The 17,611-nt window shown below is 57.4% G+C and overlaps 5 protein-coding genes across 5 annotated transcripts; 2 read left to right on the top strand and 3 right to left on the bottom strand.

Annotated features, from left to right (window-relative positions):
- Positions 1–3,908: 3,908 nt before the first annotated feature.
- On the top strand, positions 3,909–5,051 carry GLRG_07186 (zinc-binding dehydrogenase; the record flags this gene model as incomplete). Its single annotated transcript, XM_008097871.1, has 4 exons — positions 3,909–4,133; positions 4,190–4,363; positions 4,417–4,662; positions 4,797–5,051. The coding sequence occupies 4 exons, from the start codon at positions 3,909–3,911 to the stop codon at positions 5,049–5,051; spliced, it is 900 nt and encodes a 299-aa protein (XP_008096062.1).
- A 320-nt stretch (positions 5,052–5,371) lies between these two features.
- Positions 5,372–6,744, bottom strand: GLRG_07185 (UDP-glucose 4-epimerase; the record flags this gene model as incomplete). The annotated part of the gene is made up of 4 exons (XM_008097870.1): positions 5,372–5,775; positions 5,826–6,276; positions 6,339–6,573; positions 6,716–6,744. 4 exons carry the CDS (start codon positions 6,742–6,744, stop codon positions 5,372–5,374), a joined length of 1,119 nt encoding a protein of 372 aa, XP_008096061.1.
- A 356-nt stretch (positions 6,745–7,100) lies between these two features.
- GLRG_07184 (uncharacterized protein) lies at positions 7,101–7,298 on the bottom strand (the record flags this gene model as incomplete). The annotated part of the gene is made up of 1 exon (XM_008097869.1): positions 7,101–7,298. The coding sequence occupies one exon, from the start codon at positions 7,296–7,298 to the stop codon at positions 7,101–7,103; it is 198 nt and encodes a 65-aa protein (XP_008096060.1).
- A 1,686-nt stretch (positions 7,299–8,984) lies between these two features.
- Positions 8,985–12,617, top strand: GLRG_07183 (spindle pole body-associated protein sad1; the record flags this gene model as incomplete). The annotated part of the gene is made up of 1 exon (XM_008097868.1): positions 8,985–12,617. The coding sequence occupies one exon, from the start codon at positions 8,985–8,987 to the stop codon at positions 12,615–12,617; it is 3,633 nt and encodes a 1,210-aa protein (XP_008096059.1).
- A 488-nt stretch (positions 12,618–13,105) lies between these two features.
- On the bottom strand, positions 13,106–15,609 carry GLRG_07182 (DEAD/DEAH box helicase; the record flags this gene model as incomplete). Its single annotated transcript, XM_008097867.1, has 2 exons — positions 13,106–15,394; positions 15,472–15,609. 2 exons carry the CDS (start codon positions 15,607–15,609, stop codon positions 13,106–13,108), a joined length of 2,427 nt encoding a protein of 808 aa, XP_008096058.1.
- Between the last annotated feature and the right edge of the window lie 2,002 nt (positions 15,610–17,611).

Here is a 17,611-nt window from a genome sequence, read left to right as displayed (position 1 = left end):
AAGGAGGGTGGGATGAGAGTCAGAGTGAGAGTGAGAGTGAGAGTGGGCGACGAGCGAGCAGCCTCGTGAGATGAGGTCAAGCTAGGAGGTGTGAGGCAAGGCTAGGCTAAGCCGAGCGAGAGAGCGAGGGAGCTAGAGGGAAGAGAGGAGACGTGCGGCCCAAAGTTTCGTTTTCGTCTGAAGCTTGTTGGACACTCACGGCAGACGGATAGCGGAGAAGACGGCCCAGGCCCGGGTGCGACGGTAGGGGGGAATGGCATGAAAGAGGGGCGGGGGTTGGTTGGTTATGAGAACAAGCATCCAGGATCGACGCGGTTCACGGCAGAATGACAAGATGGAAAGACACGGTTGTATCCCACAATGGGGGGATGGAAAACAATGCAGAGAAGGATATGTGATGGCGCGTCGTTTCGATGGTTGAGGGCCGTTCGGGCAAAGAAGCTTCCGCCTTGGGCTCGCGAACGGTCTTGGCCCTGACGACACAGCCGGGCTGGTCTGGTTAAAGATAAGAAAGGGAAAAAAATAAAATAAAAAAGAATTAGGGGGGGGACAAATGGTCAGACGAAATGCGAATAGGAAACCCAATCGCACGGTTTTTTTCCACAGCAGCGTTAGCAGCAGTGGCCAACCCGCCGTGGCTATGTGAGAAAGAGGAAACGAAGAAACGGACAGCTAGCGACTCGTGGGAACTCAGATCGGTACTGTTTATCGCAAGGGAAAAGTCGAGTCGGCGTAGAAAAGACGTGTAAGGCTGACAAAGGTTTCGGTGATGAATGTGCTGGGTATCCCGGGAACCCTCCTCGGGTGCGGTGGCGACAATGCGTCGCGTTTCAGCAGAGTGGAGCGGCAGGGCGGTTTTCGTCTGTTTGACCCTGTCTTGGCTGTCTCCTCTTGTCTCCTTTGCTGGGTCACTTTAACGACACAATGTCACCAGATCGGGGAGAGACAGCGTAGTTTGATGGCTCCGATGGGCTAGGTCTCGAGGTCGGACGGTTGGCGGGCCAGGGCCGTGACGGCGAACAGGATGGAGAGCGACCAGAGTTGCCCTTCTTGGTGCTGTTCGTGATGGGACCGGACCGTCTGATATCAATTAAGGAGAGAGTAATTAGTGTTGCACTCGTATTTGCGGTGAAGAAAAGCTTGGATGGCCAGGGCCATGTGTCCTCTGGAAGTGGGGAATAATCAACGACGTCCAGGACACCGGAACAGCTGCCGTATAGTCTGCAGGGAGGTGAGAAACGGATGGCAGAGAGAGAGAGAGAGAGAGAGAGAGAGAGAGAGAGAGAGGGCTGCGCTGTGCTGCGCGTGTATCCGTACGCCGCCGTAGCAATCAACGGTGAGCCGAGAACCCGATGGCGGCGCGACGGCGAGCGTGGCAGGGCATACGATGTTACGCGGACACGAACGCCGATCCTTGGCGCGCCAGCGTGGAAGGGAAGCCGAACGGGCGGGGAGAGGAATAGATTCGTTTTCGCCGAACGTGGTTAGAAGATGAGAGCGTGCGAATGCCCTCAAGAGAGCTTAAATCACCACCTCGGTGAGACCAGCAGCAGAAGCAGTATAGCTCAAGTCGACCATCGAGGGGGTCTGTCTCTCTATCCGGGTAGGACAAACATATATATGACGGGTTTATTTGTAGCCGGCAACACAATCAATCATGAGTGAGGCGGCATATGGACGTGTAATAGGGTAGTGTTGTCCAAGTGACATGCCGAGGCCACCCAGCAAAGTTTCTAAGAGAGCGCCTGATGGGACCAAAGACCACCAATCCACCACCAGCAGCTTCTCGAGCTCCGGGGAACGACGAGGACCAGCCGTCGACTTATTTTGGTCCGCCCGATCGATGAATGGCCGAGGTGTGACATGCCGTCTGTACCACGTAGTAAGGAAGAGGCGGGCAGATACATATACGCTTTGTGACGCCAAACCCCTGACCCTGACCGCCGGGAGAAACGGCCTTTAAGCAAAGTTGGGCATCCGTGGGTAGGTATCAACCCGTAGTCTACGGGGTACTCGGTTCAGATACGTGCACCAGACAGCTGCGAGATGATGCGCCTCTCCCTCCCCCCCTCTTGGATCGGCACCAATGCACACGGACGGACAGCCGTGGGAGCAGACGACGACGACGACGACGACGACGACGACGACGACGCGCAGAAGCCAAGACGGCTGAGCCTCAACTGCAGACGCTACTGATGGCGAGCAATGTCTCTCGAGAGGCGCGGGGGTTAAGGTGGCCCCGTATGCGCGCTAGCAAGTAACCAATTCGAGCATATCACCCACGAGCCATCACGGCCCAATGCTGTTGAAGGCTGGGGGAGGGGAGGGAATATGCCGGTTCCCTTTCACTCGGCCGCAACCCTCTCTCCCCTCACAAAGGCTGCGACAACCTTCTCCCCCATATCCGCAGCCGTACCCATAGACGCAATGCCAGGAACCCGCTTTGTCGAACTCGAGAACTTGGCAGCTTGGCAACGCCGGTGATGGGAAGGAGAGGGGGGAAGTGAAAGGGAACCAACCGCAGGAAGAGGAACCTATCTAAAGAGAGGTCTGAGTCTCTCTTTTTTTTTCTTTTTTTTTTTTTCGTCTCTGTTCGGCCACCTGTCCGTGCCAAGCTGACGTAGAGTCTTTTTTTTTTTTTGGAGATTTTTTGCAATTAATTCAAGATGCAATTAATTCATTGGGGTCGGGCGACTGAAAACCGGTCTCACTGACAGGGACGGGAGGACACAGCCATGATATGATTGATGAGTGCCGAATTGAGCGGGCTAAGAGTGGTCGAACCGGTCTCAGTACATGTCAAAGTATTGGCCTGGATCATTTCGAATTCTCAGATCGACAGACACGGCAACGAACATGGATTTGGTCCTTCTCGTTCGTCTCACGTATGGGGGCTTTCCCTCCAGTTCACCACGGACGAATGCGGCCAGGGAGAAGAACCATAGGGTGAGAGCCGGCGGCCAAGCTCGCTCGCTCACTCACTCACTCATCGGCAATGACGAAGTGCTCGTAGGTACTTGAAATAAGTCATCTCATCAGGACAGACAGGTGGGGCTCATTCTCTCGAGTTGTCCGTCAAAACGCACACGGCATTCATTGATTGACAACAGGGCGTCAAATGTCTCTCTCATCATGAGATTGAATCGTCACCCCCGCGTCTCGTTTGTGCTTCTCATCTCGTGCCGTTTCCTGCCCAAAGACACAGTCTGGCCTGATGAGTCGACCATGAGACACACGCTGGGTCTTGGGATGAAAGCTTAAGAAAGCACTCAGTCCTTCAACCCCATATGCTCTTGAACCACATCCAATCACATCACATCGCATCACGTCGTTCCGGTCCTCGGAGCCGCCCCCGGCTTTCCCCTCCATCCTCCAGCCGAATATTTCGGAATGCCCCTCCTTTCACCCCGCATCCCACAATGCTGCCCCCGCGAGAACCGCCCTCGTCCGGGTTGTGACATGGTACCGTTTCCAATCACGCCTTCGCAAGAACCCCTCTTCGTCTGGAGACCTGGCTAATCTTACTGGCTGTCTCTCTCTCTCTCTCTCTCTCTCTCTCTCTTCCACTCGGGCTTCCTCTTTGTCTCCCCACTCGCCGCATCGGAAGCCGGCAAGCATTGACCAAGGCAAGAGGACCGTCGCGACATGAGCTGATTACGTAGCTCGTCAGTCGGCCCTTTGCCCAAATGTACATGCCCACCACAGTCTCGAGAACTTTCTCATCCTCATCTCCCTTCATCACACACCTCCCAAGACTCCTGACCTCAACCCAAGCCCGCACCAACGCTCGCATCGTCTCCCGTCACCGCGCACACGCACCCCTCCGCCCGTTCCGCGCCTCGATACCCCCCCGCCTCCCCCAATCCCCCTTCCCTGCTGCCGCCGCCGCCGCTCGCCCTCACTTCACAATGGCGCCCATCCCCCAGACCATGAACGGCGTCCAGATCAGCCGCACCGGCGGCGTCGAGGTCCTCGAATACCGCACCGACCTCCCCGTCCCCACCCTCGCCGAGGGCCAGGTCCTCGTCCGCAACGCCTACGCCGGCGTCAACTTCATCGACACCTACTTCCGCACCGGCCTCTACAAGGCCCCGCTCCCCCTCACCCTCGGCCGCGAGGGCGCCGGCACCGTCGTCGCCGCCCACCCCTCCGCCGCCGCCGCCGCCGCCGCCTTCAAACCCGGCGACAGGGTCGTCTTTCATGGGCACCGTCGGCTCCTACGCCGCCTACTCCGCCGTCCCCCGCCGCCTCGCTCGTCCGCGTCCCCGACGCCGTCACCGACGACCAGGCCGCCGCCGTCCTGCTGCAGGGGCTGACGGCCTGGACCTTTGTCCGCGAGGCCGCCGAGGTCAAGCCCCGGCGAGTGGGTCCTCGTGCCCCCCCCCCGCCGGCGGCGTCGGCCTGCTGCTCGTCCAGATGCTCCGCGCCGTCGGCGCAAAGGTCATCGGCGCCGCGAGCACCGACGCCAAGTGCGCCCTCGCCCGCGACAACGGCGCCGAGTGGACCGTCAACTCGTCCGAGCAGGACCTCGTCGCCGAGGTCGCCCGCATCACCGCCGGCCACGGCGCCGACGTCGTCTTTGACGGCATCGGCAAGGCCACCTTTGACAGCGACCTGCAGCTCGCGGCGCGCAAGGGCCGGCTGGTCATCTTCGGCAACGCGGTACGTTTGGCCCAACGGAATGATCATCGTGAGGGGAAAAAAGAGAGAAGAAAAAAGAGAAGAAAAAAAAAAAAAAGACCACAGGAGCGTGAATTCATCTTTAGGTGTTTTCTGTTGCTGACCTCGAGACACAGTCCGGCGCCGTACCCCCCTTCGACATCCTCAAGCTCGGTCAGAAGAACCTCAAGATCATGCGCCCCGTCGTCAACAACTACACCGCCACCCCGGACGAGCTGGCCAAGTACGCCGGCGAGCTGTTCGACATGATCACCTCGGGCAAGCTCAAGATCGCCATCCACAAGGTCTACCCCATACAGGACGTCAAGTCGGCGCACACCGACATCGAGAGCCGCAAGACGACGGGCAAGCTCATCCTCAAGCACGAATAGGCGGCCGACTGGCCATGGTGCGACCGCGACCTCACGGGGACGTAAAGGCATAAACAGAAAAAGAAAGAATAATAGAAATAGCAATCGGGACTTGTGGTGATGCGGATTTCGCCATCTTGAAACTTTTTTTTTATTTTTTATTCTTTGCTTTTTTCTTCCTCCATTAGATTTTCTCTATAAGGGTAGACGCCGTATCATGACTTTCGCTGCAAATAACGCTAACATCTATCATCTTCTATCATGACCAATCAAAACCTCTCTTTTGTCAAGGTGCGGTCGGGGCCGTGGATGCGGTCGTTCAAACCTCCTCCTACTCCTCCTCAACCACTAGTGGGCTTGGCGTTGGCGAGGAGCTCGGGGGGAGGATCCTGGCGGTAGCCCTTGGGGTTGTTGCTGACCCAGCGCCAGAGGTCCTCGCAGGCCTCCTCCAACGTCTTCTCCGTCTTCCAGCTGAGCTCCTTGTTCGCCAGCGAGGGGTTGGCCGTGAGGTCCAGCACGTCACCCTGGCGTCTGGGGACGACCTCGTAGGGGAGGTCGCGGCCGACGACATGGCTGAAGGCCTTGATCATCTCGAAGACGGTGCTGCCACGGCCCGAGCCCAGGTTCCAGGCCTTGACGCCCGGCTTGTTCTCGCGGAGGTAGTTGAGCGCCGCCAGGTGGCCCCTGGCCAGGTCCACGACGTGGATGTAGTCGCGGATGGCGGTGCCGTCTCTCGAGGTGTAATCTGGTCTCGTCAGCATCATCCCTTGGACCCTGTCCGGTCCATGCACGTACCGTTGCCGAAAACGAGCAGCTTCTCGCGCTCGCCGGTCGCGACCTTGCCGAGCAGGGGCAGCAGGTTGTAGGGGACGCCCTGGGGGTCCTCGCCCATGAGGCCGGACGGGTGGGCACCGCACGGGTTGAAATATCTCAGGAGAGCGCCGTTGAAGTGCTCAAAGGGCTTCTCGGCCTTCTTGAGCTTGTTGCGCTCGGCCTGGATGTGGTCCGTAATGATCTGCTCGACAAAGGCCTTGGTGTGGCCGTAGGTGTTGGTCGGGCCAATGGGGCAGTGCTCGGGAATGGGGATCATGTTCTCGAAGCGGGTGGCGTCGCCGTAGACGGTCGCCGACGATGAGAAGACAATGTTGGGCACATTGTTATCCGTCATGGCCTGAAGCAGAGCGACAGTGCCGCCAACGTTTACGCGGTAGTACTCGAGAGGGATCTCGCCAGACTCGCCGACAGCCTACAGGGCGGTGCATTAGCGTCTTTGTCGAGGACAACGGTATGGCACGAGAGCGAGGCTACCTTGAGTGCGGCGAAGTGGATGACACTGTCAATCTCGGGGTGCTTCTTGAAGACAGCGTCGAGGCCGGCCTTGTCGGTGATGTCGACTTGGTAGAAATGGGGGCGCTTGCCGCTCAGAAGCTCGATACGGTCGACGGCGACCTTGGACGAGTTGTAAAGGCTGTCGACAATGACAACATCGTAGCCGTTCTGGAGAAGGGTGAGGGAGGTAAAGGAGCCGATGTAGCCGGTACCACTGCAAGCCACCAAGACATGCGATTAGCTATTGCGCAGTTCGTAGCGTTGCGCCCGACAGCGCCACGACAGCGGCAGTGGCTCGGTGAGCGGCGGCGGCAGACAGAGGGCGTGGTTTATAGCTGGGATGGGTAGAAGCTTACCCGGTGACCAAGACAGTTCCAACGGCCATTGTGCAGGAGATTTGCTGGTGTCGATCGCGACTAGGCTGCGGTGAGGGGTAATTGGGAATGGGGAGACGAAGGGCGGGCGAAAGTCAGGAGATGCGGTCCGTCGGGGTATCAAGTTTGGCGGTTTTTAGGAGCGCAACTCAGGTATATGTACTCGGTATGTGGGTGTGTGTGTGTGAGTGAATACGTGTTCGAGGGAGAGTCGCGGAACAGCGAAATATATATCTGATGATGGGGGCTGAAGCGGAATGATACGAGCGACGGTCGCAATAACAGAAAAGCAAATAGGGTCGTCTGTATGTAACGTTCGGCCTTGGACTATGATGCGGGAGAGAAATTGGCTCGGCTTAACTGCCAGTCATTTTGGGGCGATCTCGCAGCGGCCAATCTGGCGGCCCAGATTGGAGGCGATGGAGGGGTCTCGCAGCGGGGGTGGCACCAATATCAGGCCTTGTGGCTGGCTGCGGAGCTCAGTAATTTCATCGAGCCTTGCTGATGACGGCTCACCATGAAACCTGTAACGACCGGGGATCGCGGTGCCGTGGAGCCTGATCATCATGACTGCGGACGGGCCGACAGGGTTCTTTCCAGCTCTTGCTGCCTTTGCGCGCCCTTGACGCTTCACGTGGGTTGGTGGTCGGTGCTTTGTGTAGTGTACGGGACTGTAGTTTATTTGTAGCGTACGTGTCGGATGTCGGGACTGGTGATGGAATGGCAAACGGATGATGGACATGCCATCATGTTTGTCATCCGCCATGTTTGCTGTTGGTGTTGGCTACTTGTCGATGCAGCAAGACAGGCCAGTCGGTCTTGGTCCTGTGCTCAAAGTCCAAGCTTGAGCGCAGGTGCCGCTTGTGCTTCTGCTTGGTCTCTCTCTCTCTCTCTCTCTCTCTAGAGTTCAGGAGGAGGGGTCGGAAATGGAGGTGGGACTGGGCGAAAAGAGTGTGGATGACGCACATGGCATGGTGTACCTGGTCTTTTTTTTCTGCATTTTCCCCCGCAAGACATGCGGCCTCAGGTTAAAAGTGTCGACTGATTACGTACGTAGAATCACGTGGTCGCAAGCACAAGATAGCTTACCTAAGGACTGTGCTTATGTAAGAGCTCAGACTCGCGCGGCGCGTAAAGCTGGTTGACTGAGCGCGTGGACGACGGACAAACGCCCATGGCCCGTGCATCCCCGGCTACCGGTCCTGTTGGCGGTGCTATTGGCGGTGGGCCATTTGGCGGTGGCAGCAGACCCGTCCGTCGCGAAAACATTCCCAAGGCGCCGCTGCTCTCCCAAAAGGCGAACGCTTTCCAAGACCCGGCCACAAAGACTTGACGAACCCTCGAAACGCCCCTTGCTTTTACCTCTTTGCTGTCGCGGATTGTTACTCTACACAACTGACAACTCAATTGACCCCCATTTGTCCTGCAGCGGCAACCCTCCTTGTTTCTTATTCTTCTCTCATCTCCAACCTGCGCCTCCTCCCATTCATCCATCCGACGCGCGCGTGTGGGCGCGACTTGTGCCAGGCAAAGATGGTCGTTGCGGCCAGGGACCGCTCCTCCTACCTTTGTTGACAACCGCCTCCCTCCCTTCCCGGTCCGGCGGGTCGGCCTCTTGGAATAGCCTCACTTTGAGATACGTCCTGGCATTTGACATTCCTGCAACCGGTCATAGCCAGCTTTCACAAAGGCCCCTTCAATACACCTCCACACCGGCCTCTTCACCGCAAACCCTTGACATCTCTCCCTCCCTTGTCGCTCAACGCCGCCTTCATGAGCATTCACATTCACCGTTGTCTACGATACAAAGCCTCCCAAATCACAATACGCTGCTTTACTCCGTCTCCTTCACAACTACAGCGCATGTCCATCCAGACAATAATAATGTGAGTTGGGCCTTGTCTGTCTCCTCATTCGCCCCTCGTTCCTTCTCTCAAACGCCCTTTCTCATCGCGCCTGCCATCTGCCACTTGAGGCTCTTACCTCAGTGGTGAACTTTTCACAATCTCAAGTTGCTTTGCCCATCTCACCTGCTGTCATTTTTTTTTCTTTTCTTTTTCTTTTTTTTCATCCCCCCTTCCATCAGATTCACTCTTCTCTCCCCCCCCCCCCCCTCCCCGAAACTCATCCACCTCATTCCGAAAGCCTGCCCCTCACGCGAGGTTGAGTATTTTTCATATAAAACTCAACCTGTGGTCTCAACACCCCACTCATCAGGCTTACAGAGCTTCAATTCTCACATTGCGCCAAGATGCCTCCCAAGCGCAGAGTTCGTGGCGAGGACGATGACATGCCCGCCATATCACGGGGCGGTGCCGCAGTCACCTCTAGCCTGCCTCCCTTGGCTTCGCGATTAGACACGTCGTACGGATCTGCGCCCTCGACTGCTTTGCGCAATACTCGACGAGGCCAGAGACGTGATTTGCAGGCCATCATCAAGGAAACACTCCACGACAGCGACGACCCTGATGACCCAGATGACGACGATGACGACGGCCATGATGACGATCAAGACGGCCATGACGGCCGTAATGAGCGCAGCAGGAGCGCCAAAACTGACCACCTGCCGCTCAAGAAATCGCCCACTCCTAAACCAGAACCTCGACCCAGACCTGCTCGCAAAGTTCAACCTGCTCCCAGTCCTGATCCGGACCCGGATCCCGATTCCGAGCCTGATTTCGGCCCCGGGCGGGATTCATCCGAGTCGCCCGAACCGCCAAGAGACCCGTCACCAGACCCGCCCATTGCTCAGAGATCATTGAGACAACGCCTGCTCCCTGGCAGAATCGGTAAGTACAGCCTGAGACGGTCCGCCACCTCCCTCACCGTCGTCTCACTTCTCTTGCTGAACCCTACCCCAGGTCCATCGGGCGAATATCACCAAGGCGCGACTTCTCCTCGTCGGCAAGTTTTGCCCAATGTTGCTCCCCCTCGAGGCCCGAGTCCACCGCCCCAACAGCCTTCGACACAAGGCGTGGCCTCCAAAGGCCTTGCACCACCAGCTCCCACCAGTCGAGGTCTGTCTCCATCCAAAGGCAACACCTTGGCTCCCAGCTCGCGGTCTGTATTTGCGCGCGCCATTTCCGAACAGTCTGCGGAACCAACGCACGCGCTCGATTCAATTCGCAGTTTTGGACAGGAGAGTTCCCTCTATGGGGGGGCTGCTATCGAGTCAACTCCATCTCGTCTTTCCCTCTCGCCCGAGGAGTCGGAAGAAGAAGAACCGCCCTTGCTACCGAGGCCGCCACGTAGTAACCACCCCGACCAGTTTCGGGGAACAGTACGAGACCCAATCGGTGAGGTTGTTCATCGGCCTGAACCGCTAGACTCGCCTCGAGACAAACCAGCCCGCCAATTACAACCGGAACCACCCAGCACACCTCCTGCGCAACGTTTCCGACTTCAGAGTGAGTCTCGTCCCCGCGAATCCCTGGATCGGTCTATTGCACGCTTTTCCGTCACTCGAGATTCGCCTCGCACCAACACCGTGTCGCGCGCACTTTCGGCAGAGCCCGCTCCAAGTTCGCCTGCGACCAGGTCAAGCTCAATGCGCCCATCAAGTCGGGCGGCCGATCACTTGCCCACTACGAACCGTTTCTCAACTCGCCTGACAAACCATGTTGCTGAGGAAGCGCCTACTGTCAGACAAGAATTGAAAGGCCCATCGAACCATGCCATCGAAGAGCCGTTCCATCTTGACCACGTATCTCGATCTCAACTCTCACCCCGCCGACCACCGCAACAGGCCAGCCCCAGCCCAGACCGTCGAAATGTGTGGCCGCCTGCCGTCAACGAGAAACCGGGAGCAGCCCGACGTTTGTTCGACTACCCACCGCCTGGCAACACTTTTGCTCCACGTCCCGGCAGAATGGGAGGTCGCTCGGCAGGACCCTCCACAGCCAAACAGCCCATCGAAGATAGGGATGGCCGCTCAGCCATTGGGCCAAGCAGATCGGGCTTGTTCGACTCCAGCATGCAAGAAAAGATTCGGCAAGAGCGGGAGCACGAGAAGGCTCAACAGCATGCTCTCCGGAAAGAGCGAAACGCTCGTTTGAAAGCGTGGCCGCGCATCTACAACACGGTGTACAGCTGGACACATGCTCCACGCCCGGACAGCCCGCCTCCAAGAGACGAAGATCCTTATGATTATGACAGCCCCATCGAACCTCCGCAACAGGTTCCTTGGAGCGAGTCCTCCTGGTCAACCTGGATTTTGTTCAAGCTTGCCGACACGTTTGTGGATGTTCTCAATTTCCTCTTTTCGCCGCATTCTTGGCATATCAAGGCTTTGATCGGCATCTTGCTGGTCTCTCTGCTTGGCTGGGGCGCTATGACCGGCCTCAACTCGGCCCCGGCCCTGGGACCGGGCGGCATTCAGTGGTACGGCCTATCAGACATATCTCACAATCTTGGGCAGTTCGTACCCCTGTGGATGTCTCGACCAACTACCGTGTTCAGTGACGAAGACACGAGAGAGTACATACAACAGCAACGCAACCACGAATACGAACTTTCCAATTTGGCCAAGGCCAGCAAGCTTCACGAAGGCTCATTGTCCCGACTGGAGGAGATTGTGCCCAAAGTTGTCCACATGACGCTGGACAAGCGTGGGCGACCTGTCGTAGGAGATGATTTCTGGCATGCCTTGCGCGACCTGATGAAGAGCGACACGGAGATATTGACCATGGACAGAGGAAGTGGCGGATACTACTTCATTTCCGAAGAGCACTGGCGGGCCACCAGAGACAGGTCCCTGAAGGACCCCGTGTACCAGACCGGGATTGAGAAGATTGCTCAGACCAAGTTCGACAAGTCTTGGGAGAAATGGCTCAAGACGAATGACAAGAAGGTAGCCAAGATTCTCGAACCGGCCCTGGCGGCATCCGTCCCAGATAAGACAGGGAAGGATCTGGAGTCCAAGATTGAGAAAATCGTCAAGGACCGGTTCAAGAACACGGACGCCAAGGACGTCGTCGTCACACGCAACGAGTTCATCCGCCATCTCAAAGGGGAATTCGCTGCCCACCGTAACGAGGTGAAGGCCGAAGCCCAGGAGTTGCAGAAGAAGCTGGAGCACTATGTCAACAACGCCATCAAATCCGCCTCGGAGCAGACCCCGCCCGCGGGTGTTTCCCGTGCCGAGATGGCCCATGTCGTTGACGGCATGATACGCCAGGCCATCGCAAATGCCGGCCTAGAGGCCCTTGCTCAGGGCAAGATCGGGGCCACGTGGGACCGAGAACTTCGGCATCAAGTCAACTTCCTCGGCCGTAACACCGGCGTGGGCATTGACCCCGACCAAACCACACCTGACTACAACCCTCCCGTCCAGGGTAAGATTTGGAGCCCTACCTGGTTCGGCGGAACTAAGCGAGCACCGAAGGCTCCCACCACGCCTGCGTCTGCTACACTGTGGAACTGGGAGGACGAAGGCGATTGCTGGTGCGGCAGCGTGACTGTGGACAAGACTAGCGGACATGAGCTCGGCGTCAGTGTCAGCTACCTCCTCGCCCACTACATCATTCCACAGCACGTCGTTGTCGAGCACATCCTGCCCGGCGCCACGCTGGACCCCAACGCCAGGCCCAAGCAGATTGAAGTGTTGGCCTATTTCACAGAGCTCAACACCCGCAATCGCGTCATGGACTTTTCGACCGCTCATTTTCCCGACGGCCAGAAGGTTCCCAGGGATGGCTGGGTTCAGATCGGCGCCTTCACGTACGAGAGCAGCGACGCGCTCAACGGGGTGTACGTCCACAAGCTCAGCCCCGAATTGGTGTCCATAGGAGCCGTCACGGATCAGGTTATCCTCCGAGCGGTCAGCAACTACGGCTCTGACCACACTTGCCTGTACAGGGTGCGTCTGTACGGTGAGAAGGCTTGATCGTCTTCACACGCGTCTTCGAAAGGGGGAAGGGGGGGGGGGGGGGCATTTGGCAGATGGCAAATGTCCGGCATCCGGCTTCCTGAGTTCCCTCGAGTTTGGCTTTAGCATGATTTTAGAGTGGGGGCAGGACAGATCAGTTGGCATCATTTATTCGGCATTCACGGAAGAAAAGGGACGGAAACACTTTCATGGCGTTAGGGGTCGACGATACCCTCCTGGGCTTCTTTTTATGCACCAGATTCCCCGTTAAGCGGAAAGAGAAAGCAACAGTTTTTTTTAATACACAATGTTTATTTACATTTTCGCTTCCTGGATGCCGGTGAAAAAAAGTAAAATTATTGGGAAAAAAACAATGTATCCCATAAGTTTGCTCTAATAAAAAAAAAAAAGAACCAGAGAAACAAAAAAGTGCTTTTTTTCTTTTCCCATTCCTTCCTGCCTCCTCCTGTGCGCGGGTATCTGTATCTCATATCCTTTGTTTTTTTCTAGTTCAGCAGTCCCGAGGCCAGGGCCTCGAGGTCCTCCAACGTCTCGGGCTCGCGGTCGATCTCGAGCACCTTGCCGGCCTTCTTGGCCTTCTTCCTCTTCTCCCTTTCGTCGTCCGAGTCGTCCTGGAACCACTTCTTGGGCTTCTTCTTCGGCCGCCCGTCCTCGCTGTCGCCGTCGCCGCCGCCGCCGCCGCCGCCGGCGATCGGCAGCGACCGCAGCAGCGCCAGGGGATCCTCGTCCATCTCGCCGGCGTCGACGCGCGGGCCCTCGATGAGCCTCGGCGCGCCCTCGCCGCGCTCCTCGGCCTCGCGCGCCTTGCGCTTGAGGCGCTTCTCCTTGAGGCGCTCCTTGGCGGCGGCCTTGTCCTCGGCGTCGGCCTCCTTGACGCGCGCGGCCTCGTCGGCGACGAACTTCTGCCGCAGCTCCTCGGCGGGGCCCTCGCGGCCAAAGTCCTCCTCGTCGCGCAGCTCGTAGATGGCGTGCGCGTTGCCGTCGTCGTCGAAGACGAGCTTCTGCCCGCGGCCCTTGAACTTGAGCATCTTCTTCTTGGACTTGAGCGCCTTCTCGCGGCGCTTCGAGTCGACGACGAACTGCTGGTCGCCGTACGTGATGACCTTGGCCCGGCCGCCGGGCGCCTTGCCGGACTCGGCGTCGAGCTCGTCGTCGCCGAGGACGCGCTTGACGGAGAGGAAGTCGTCGTTGTCGTCGCCGTCCGCGGCTCCCGTGTCGCCCGTGACCTCGTCGCCGTTGGCCACGAGCTTGGTGTAGTGGCCCGAGAGGACGTCCTGGTTCGTGCGCTCGAACATGCGGTCGTACTTTGTCCGGACCTCGGGCTTCTTGGGCTTCTTGGGCGCGTCCGGGTCCTCCCCCTCCGAGTCCTCGTCGCTCGACATGCCCCTGCGCGGCGCGTTCTTGATCTTCTTGATGTCCTCGCCCTTGCGCAGCTTGATCTGCGGCGCTCCCGGGAGCCCGAGGCTGGCGGCGTAGGTATCGAGGTCGAGCTCGTCGAACTTGAAGACCTCCTTGTCCTTTTGCAGGTAGACGGAGCGGACGTAGCTGATGAAGGCCTTTTGCCCGAGGTACTTGAGGTCCGGGTTCTGGAAGCACATGCTCTGCAGCTGGTCCTTGATGCTCTTCTTCTTGTTCTCCTTGACGGTGATCTTCTGGATGGGCACCTTCTTGGCCTCGAGGCGCTTGAGCATGCCGGCCTCCTCGCTGGGGTCGAGGAAGAGGACGGCCTTGCCGTCCCGCTCGTAGCGCGCCGTCCGGCCGACGCGGTGGATGTAGGTGTCGGCGTCCTCGGGGCAGTCGACCTGGACGACCCAGTCGACGGCGGGGAAGTCGACGCCGCGGGCGACGACGTCGGTGGCGAACAGACACGAGTAGTTGGCGTCGGCAAAGCGCTTGGTGATCTCCATGCGCTGGAGCTGCTTCTGCTTGCCGAGCAGGTGCAGCAGCGGGATGCCGGGCTGCAGGTGCCTCATGCTCTCGTAGGCGAAGCGGACCTGCTTGCCCGAGGAGAAGAAGACGATGATCTTGCTCCGCAGGTTGGCCTTGATGAAGCCGTAGAGGGTGTCGAGTTTCTCGTGCAGGGGCGTGAGGATGTAGTGCTGCTGCAGGTTCTTGGGTGTCGACTCCTCGTGGACGGAGACGTACTCGGGGTCGCGGAGGCTGAGGCGGGCCAGGTCGGAGATCTTCTTGCTCTGGGTGGCGCTGAAGAGCAGGGTCTGGCGGGTGGCGGGGAGGTGCTCGACCAGGGCGTCGACGGCGGACTGGAAGCCCATGTCCATGATGCGGTCGGCCTCGTCGAGCACGAGGATCTGCAGGTTGTCGACGTCGAAGCCGGCCGTCTGGTCGAGGTGCTGCAGCATGCGGCCGGGGGTGCAGACGAGGATGTTCATCTTGGACAGGCGTTCGGCCTCCTCCTTGAGGCTCTTGCCGCCGATGACGAGGCCGGCGGAGAAGCTGTGGTTGCGGCCGACCTTGCGCAGGACCTCGAAGATCTGGGCGGCCAGCTCACGGGTCGGGGAGATGATGAGGGCGCCGAGGCCGTCGTACTCGGTCCACCGCGCGCGGTAGAGCTTCTCGAGGACGGGGATGACGAAGGCGAGCGTCTTGCCGCTGCCCGTCTTGGCGGCGCCGAGGATGTCGGAGCCCTTGAGGGCGAGGGGCAGGGCGCGGGACTGGATGTCGGTCAGGGTTTCGAAGTGGGACTTGTCCAGGCCGGTCCTGGTCGCTTCGCAGAGGGGGAGGTCGGAGAAGTTTTTGTATTCGCTCTTGAGGTCCTGTTTGGCGCGGGCCGTGGTCAGTGATGCTATTCACACGCGGAGAGAGACTTTTGGGGCGAAAGCGCATTTCTTACAAAGTCGGCGACGGCCTTCTCGAGTTGCTCGATGGTCTGCAGCTGTTGCTTGCGCCTCTCGAGTTTCGTATCCCTCTTGAGGACCTTGGATTGCTTCTTCCTGGGCCCCTTGGCGGGAGCCTTTGTGGGGGTAGCCATCTCGGCGCGGTGCTCTCGTGTGCTTTTGTGTATGTGTGTGTATGTGCGAGTGTCGAGCTCACGATGGCGGTGTCTTCGTCGGGTTTCCAAAGTTTCTTCGCAGGCCGCCGCCGGGAAATTTTTTGGACTCTCGTTGCTGCGGTGGGAGAAAATAGTTCGGCATTCGGCGACAGGGGACGCCGCGGTGGGGTTGTCTTGGTGGACGACAGCTGTCACCAGATGTAGACTGATGGAGCATTCCTCTTACACTCTCAATCAAGTCTAGTTAATCCGAGGCACCTTTTAGTCGGATGGCATTGTACGAACTGAACGAGTGATATCACTACATGGCTCTTTGGGTTTCATAGTTGGTATCAAATGAGGGCGAATTATTAAGGCATAAAAATACAAACTTAGATTCAAAACATTGTGCGATAGTCAGCTTTCAACATGTTTCTCAATTGCATTCCTCCTCAAAAGTTGATAGAATCTCAAATCAAACGATGCTACATCTATGTACAGCCATATACTACAATTCCGCTTCTACTGGATGAAGCTCTTTAAGCTCCATTTTCCATGCCAGACCCTTCAGGTATCACCTGTTAACCGTGTCATGATACGAGTTGTTGCAGTGCAGCTATCTTGACCTGATTCCCTACCCCTTATGGTCTGCGGTAAGGAACAAAGCGCGGCAGCTGGCAGACACACAGGATCCGTAGTATTGAATTAGACACTGGCAAGTCCCCGGCTATTGAATCCTTGAATTGCCTAGCACAACAGCCGCGGCACGTGGGTTCGTGCTCCGAGCTATGCTGTGAATTTTATCTTTGGCTCCTACATGATTCCGCATCATGGTGCTTGGCCGAGCCTGATCCACTTCAGTCACGAATCCTCCCTAGCGTCGCACATCACGTCTTTCAAACAAGGGACCGGGAGGAACTGGGGAAAGAAGTGTTTGAACAGACTCGCGGCTAGCATTGAGTTCGACCATTACACTTGCAACTAGTATTGAGCTCGACCAGAATCGCACTGACATTTACTTTCTGACATATTCGGGTCGTACAGGAAAGACGGGACATTTCCTTCGCTTAGCATAGATTGGTACATATAAGATATTCATGTTCTCATCAAACCGCAGGTCTTTCAGACTAGACACCAATAGCTGCTCATCCCTCGCAGTCCGAGAGTTTATATCAGCCGGATTCTCCTCGTTATATTCTACTCACTACACTGAAAACGAAGTTACAAATGCTGCTTCTGCCCTTGGGACTTCTCCCAGCTGTTGTGGCCCTCAATCTCGGCATTGGTAATACTGTTTCGTCCACGCTGTCACTTGTGCTATCCAATCTTGGGGTCAACAGTCTGTCTCTATTGAAGCCCAACCACTTCATATGAACCCCACCCCGCCCTGGAGACTGTAGGTTTCCTCTACACTATGCGTAGTTTTGCTTCAGAGAGGAGGATGAAGCTTGACTACCATCAACGTGTGAGACTTGGATGCTGAGCTGCAAGATTGTCCGATGCGCCACTCGGCGCCATGGAAGATAAAGAGAACATAGACGAAAACACAATTACATGCTGTATTTACATTGCTCCAAGAGAGGATCTTCAGCCACTCCATAACAGACAATTTCGGCCCTGCTAGCCGCCTTCCCTTCTCACCTTAACATCAGTGTCTCCAGGTGCACTGCGGTGTTGAAAATTGCACGCATGCATATGCCGCTATCACTAGCGCTTACCCGGCGTGCAACGCTGACGCTGTCTTGCCGAGACGTTCTAGTCCGGTCCTCACCGGCTCAATTCAAGTGTAATATAATCACTACGAGCCTTGAGGTTAACTCCATACGCACCTAGAAAATGTGTTATCTAACCGGCATGCAAGACGAAGCCAGGATAGAAACTTTTGCTCGAATACGCGAACGAACGAGGCCTTTTGCATCCTCGATAGGTGAAGCCAAGAACATTTTCGCCTCTGGATGTGGTACAGACCACTTCTTACACTCGTGTCCCTGCCACTGCATAT

This window comes from Colletotrichum graminicola (genome assembly GCF_000149035.1).
Source record: "Colletotrichum graminicola M1.001 genomic scaffold supercont1.29, whole genome shotgun sequence".
Lineage (NCBI taxonomy): Eukaryota > Fungi > Ascomycota > Sordariomycetes > Glomerellales > Glomerellaceae > Colletotrichum > Colletotrichum graminicola.
Note: the sequence above shows the minus strand (reverse complement) of the source record. Positions and strands in the feature narration are given on the sequence as shown.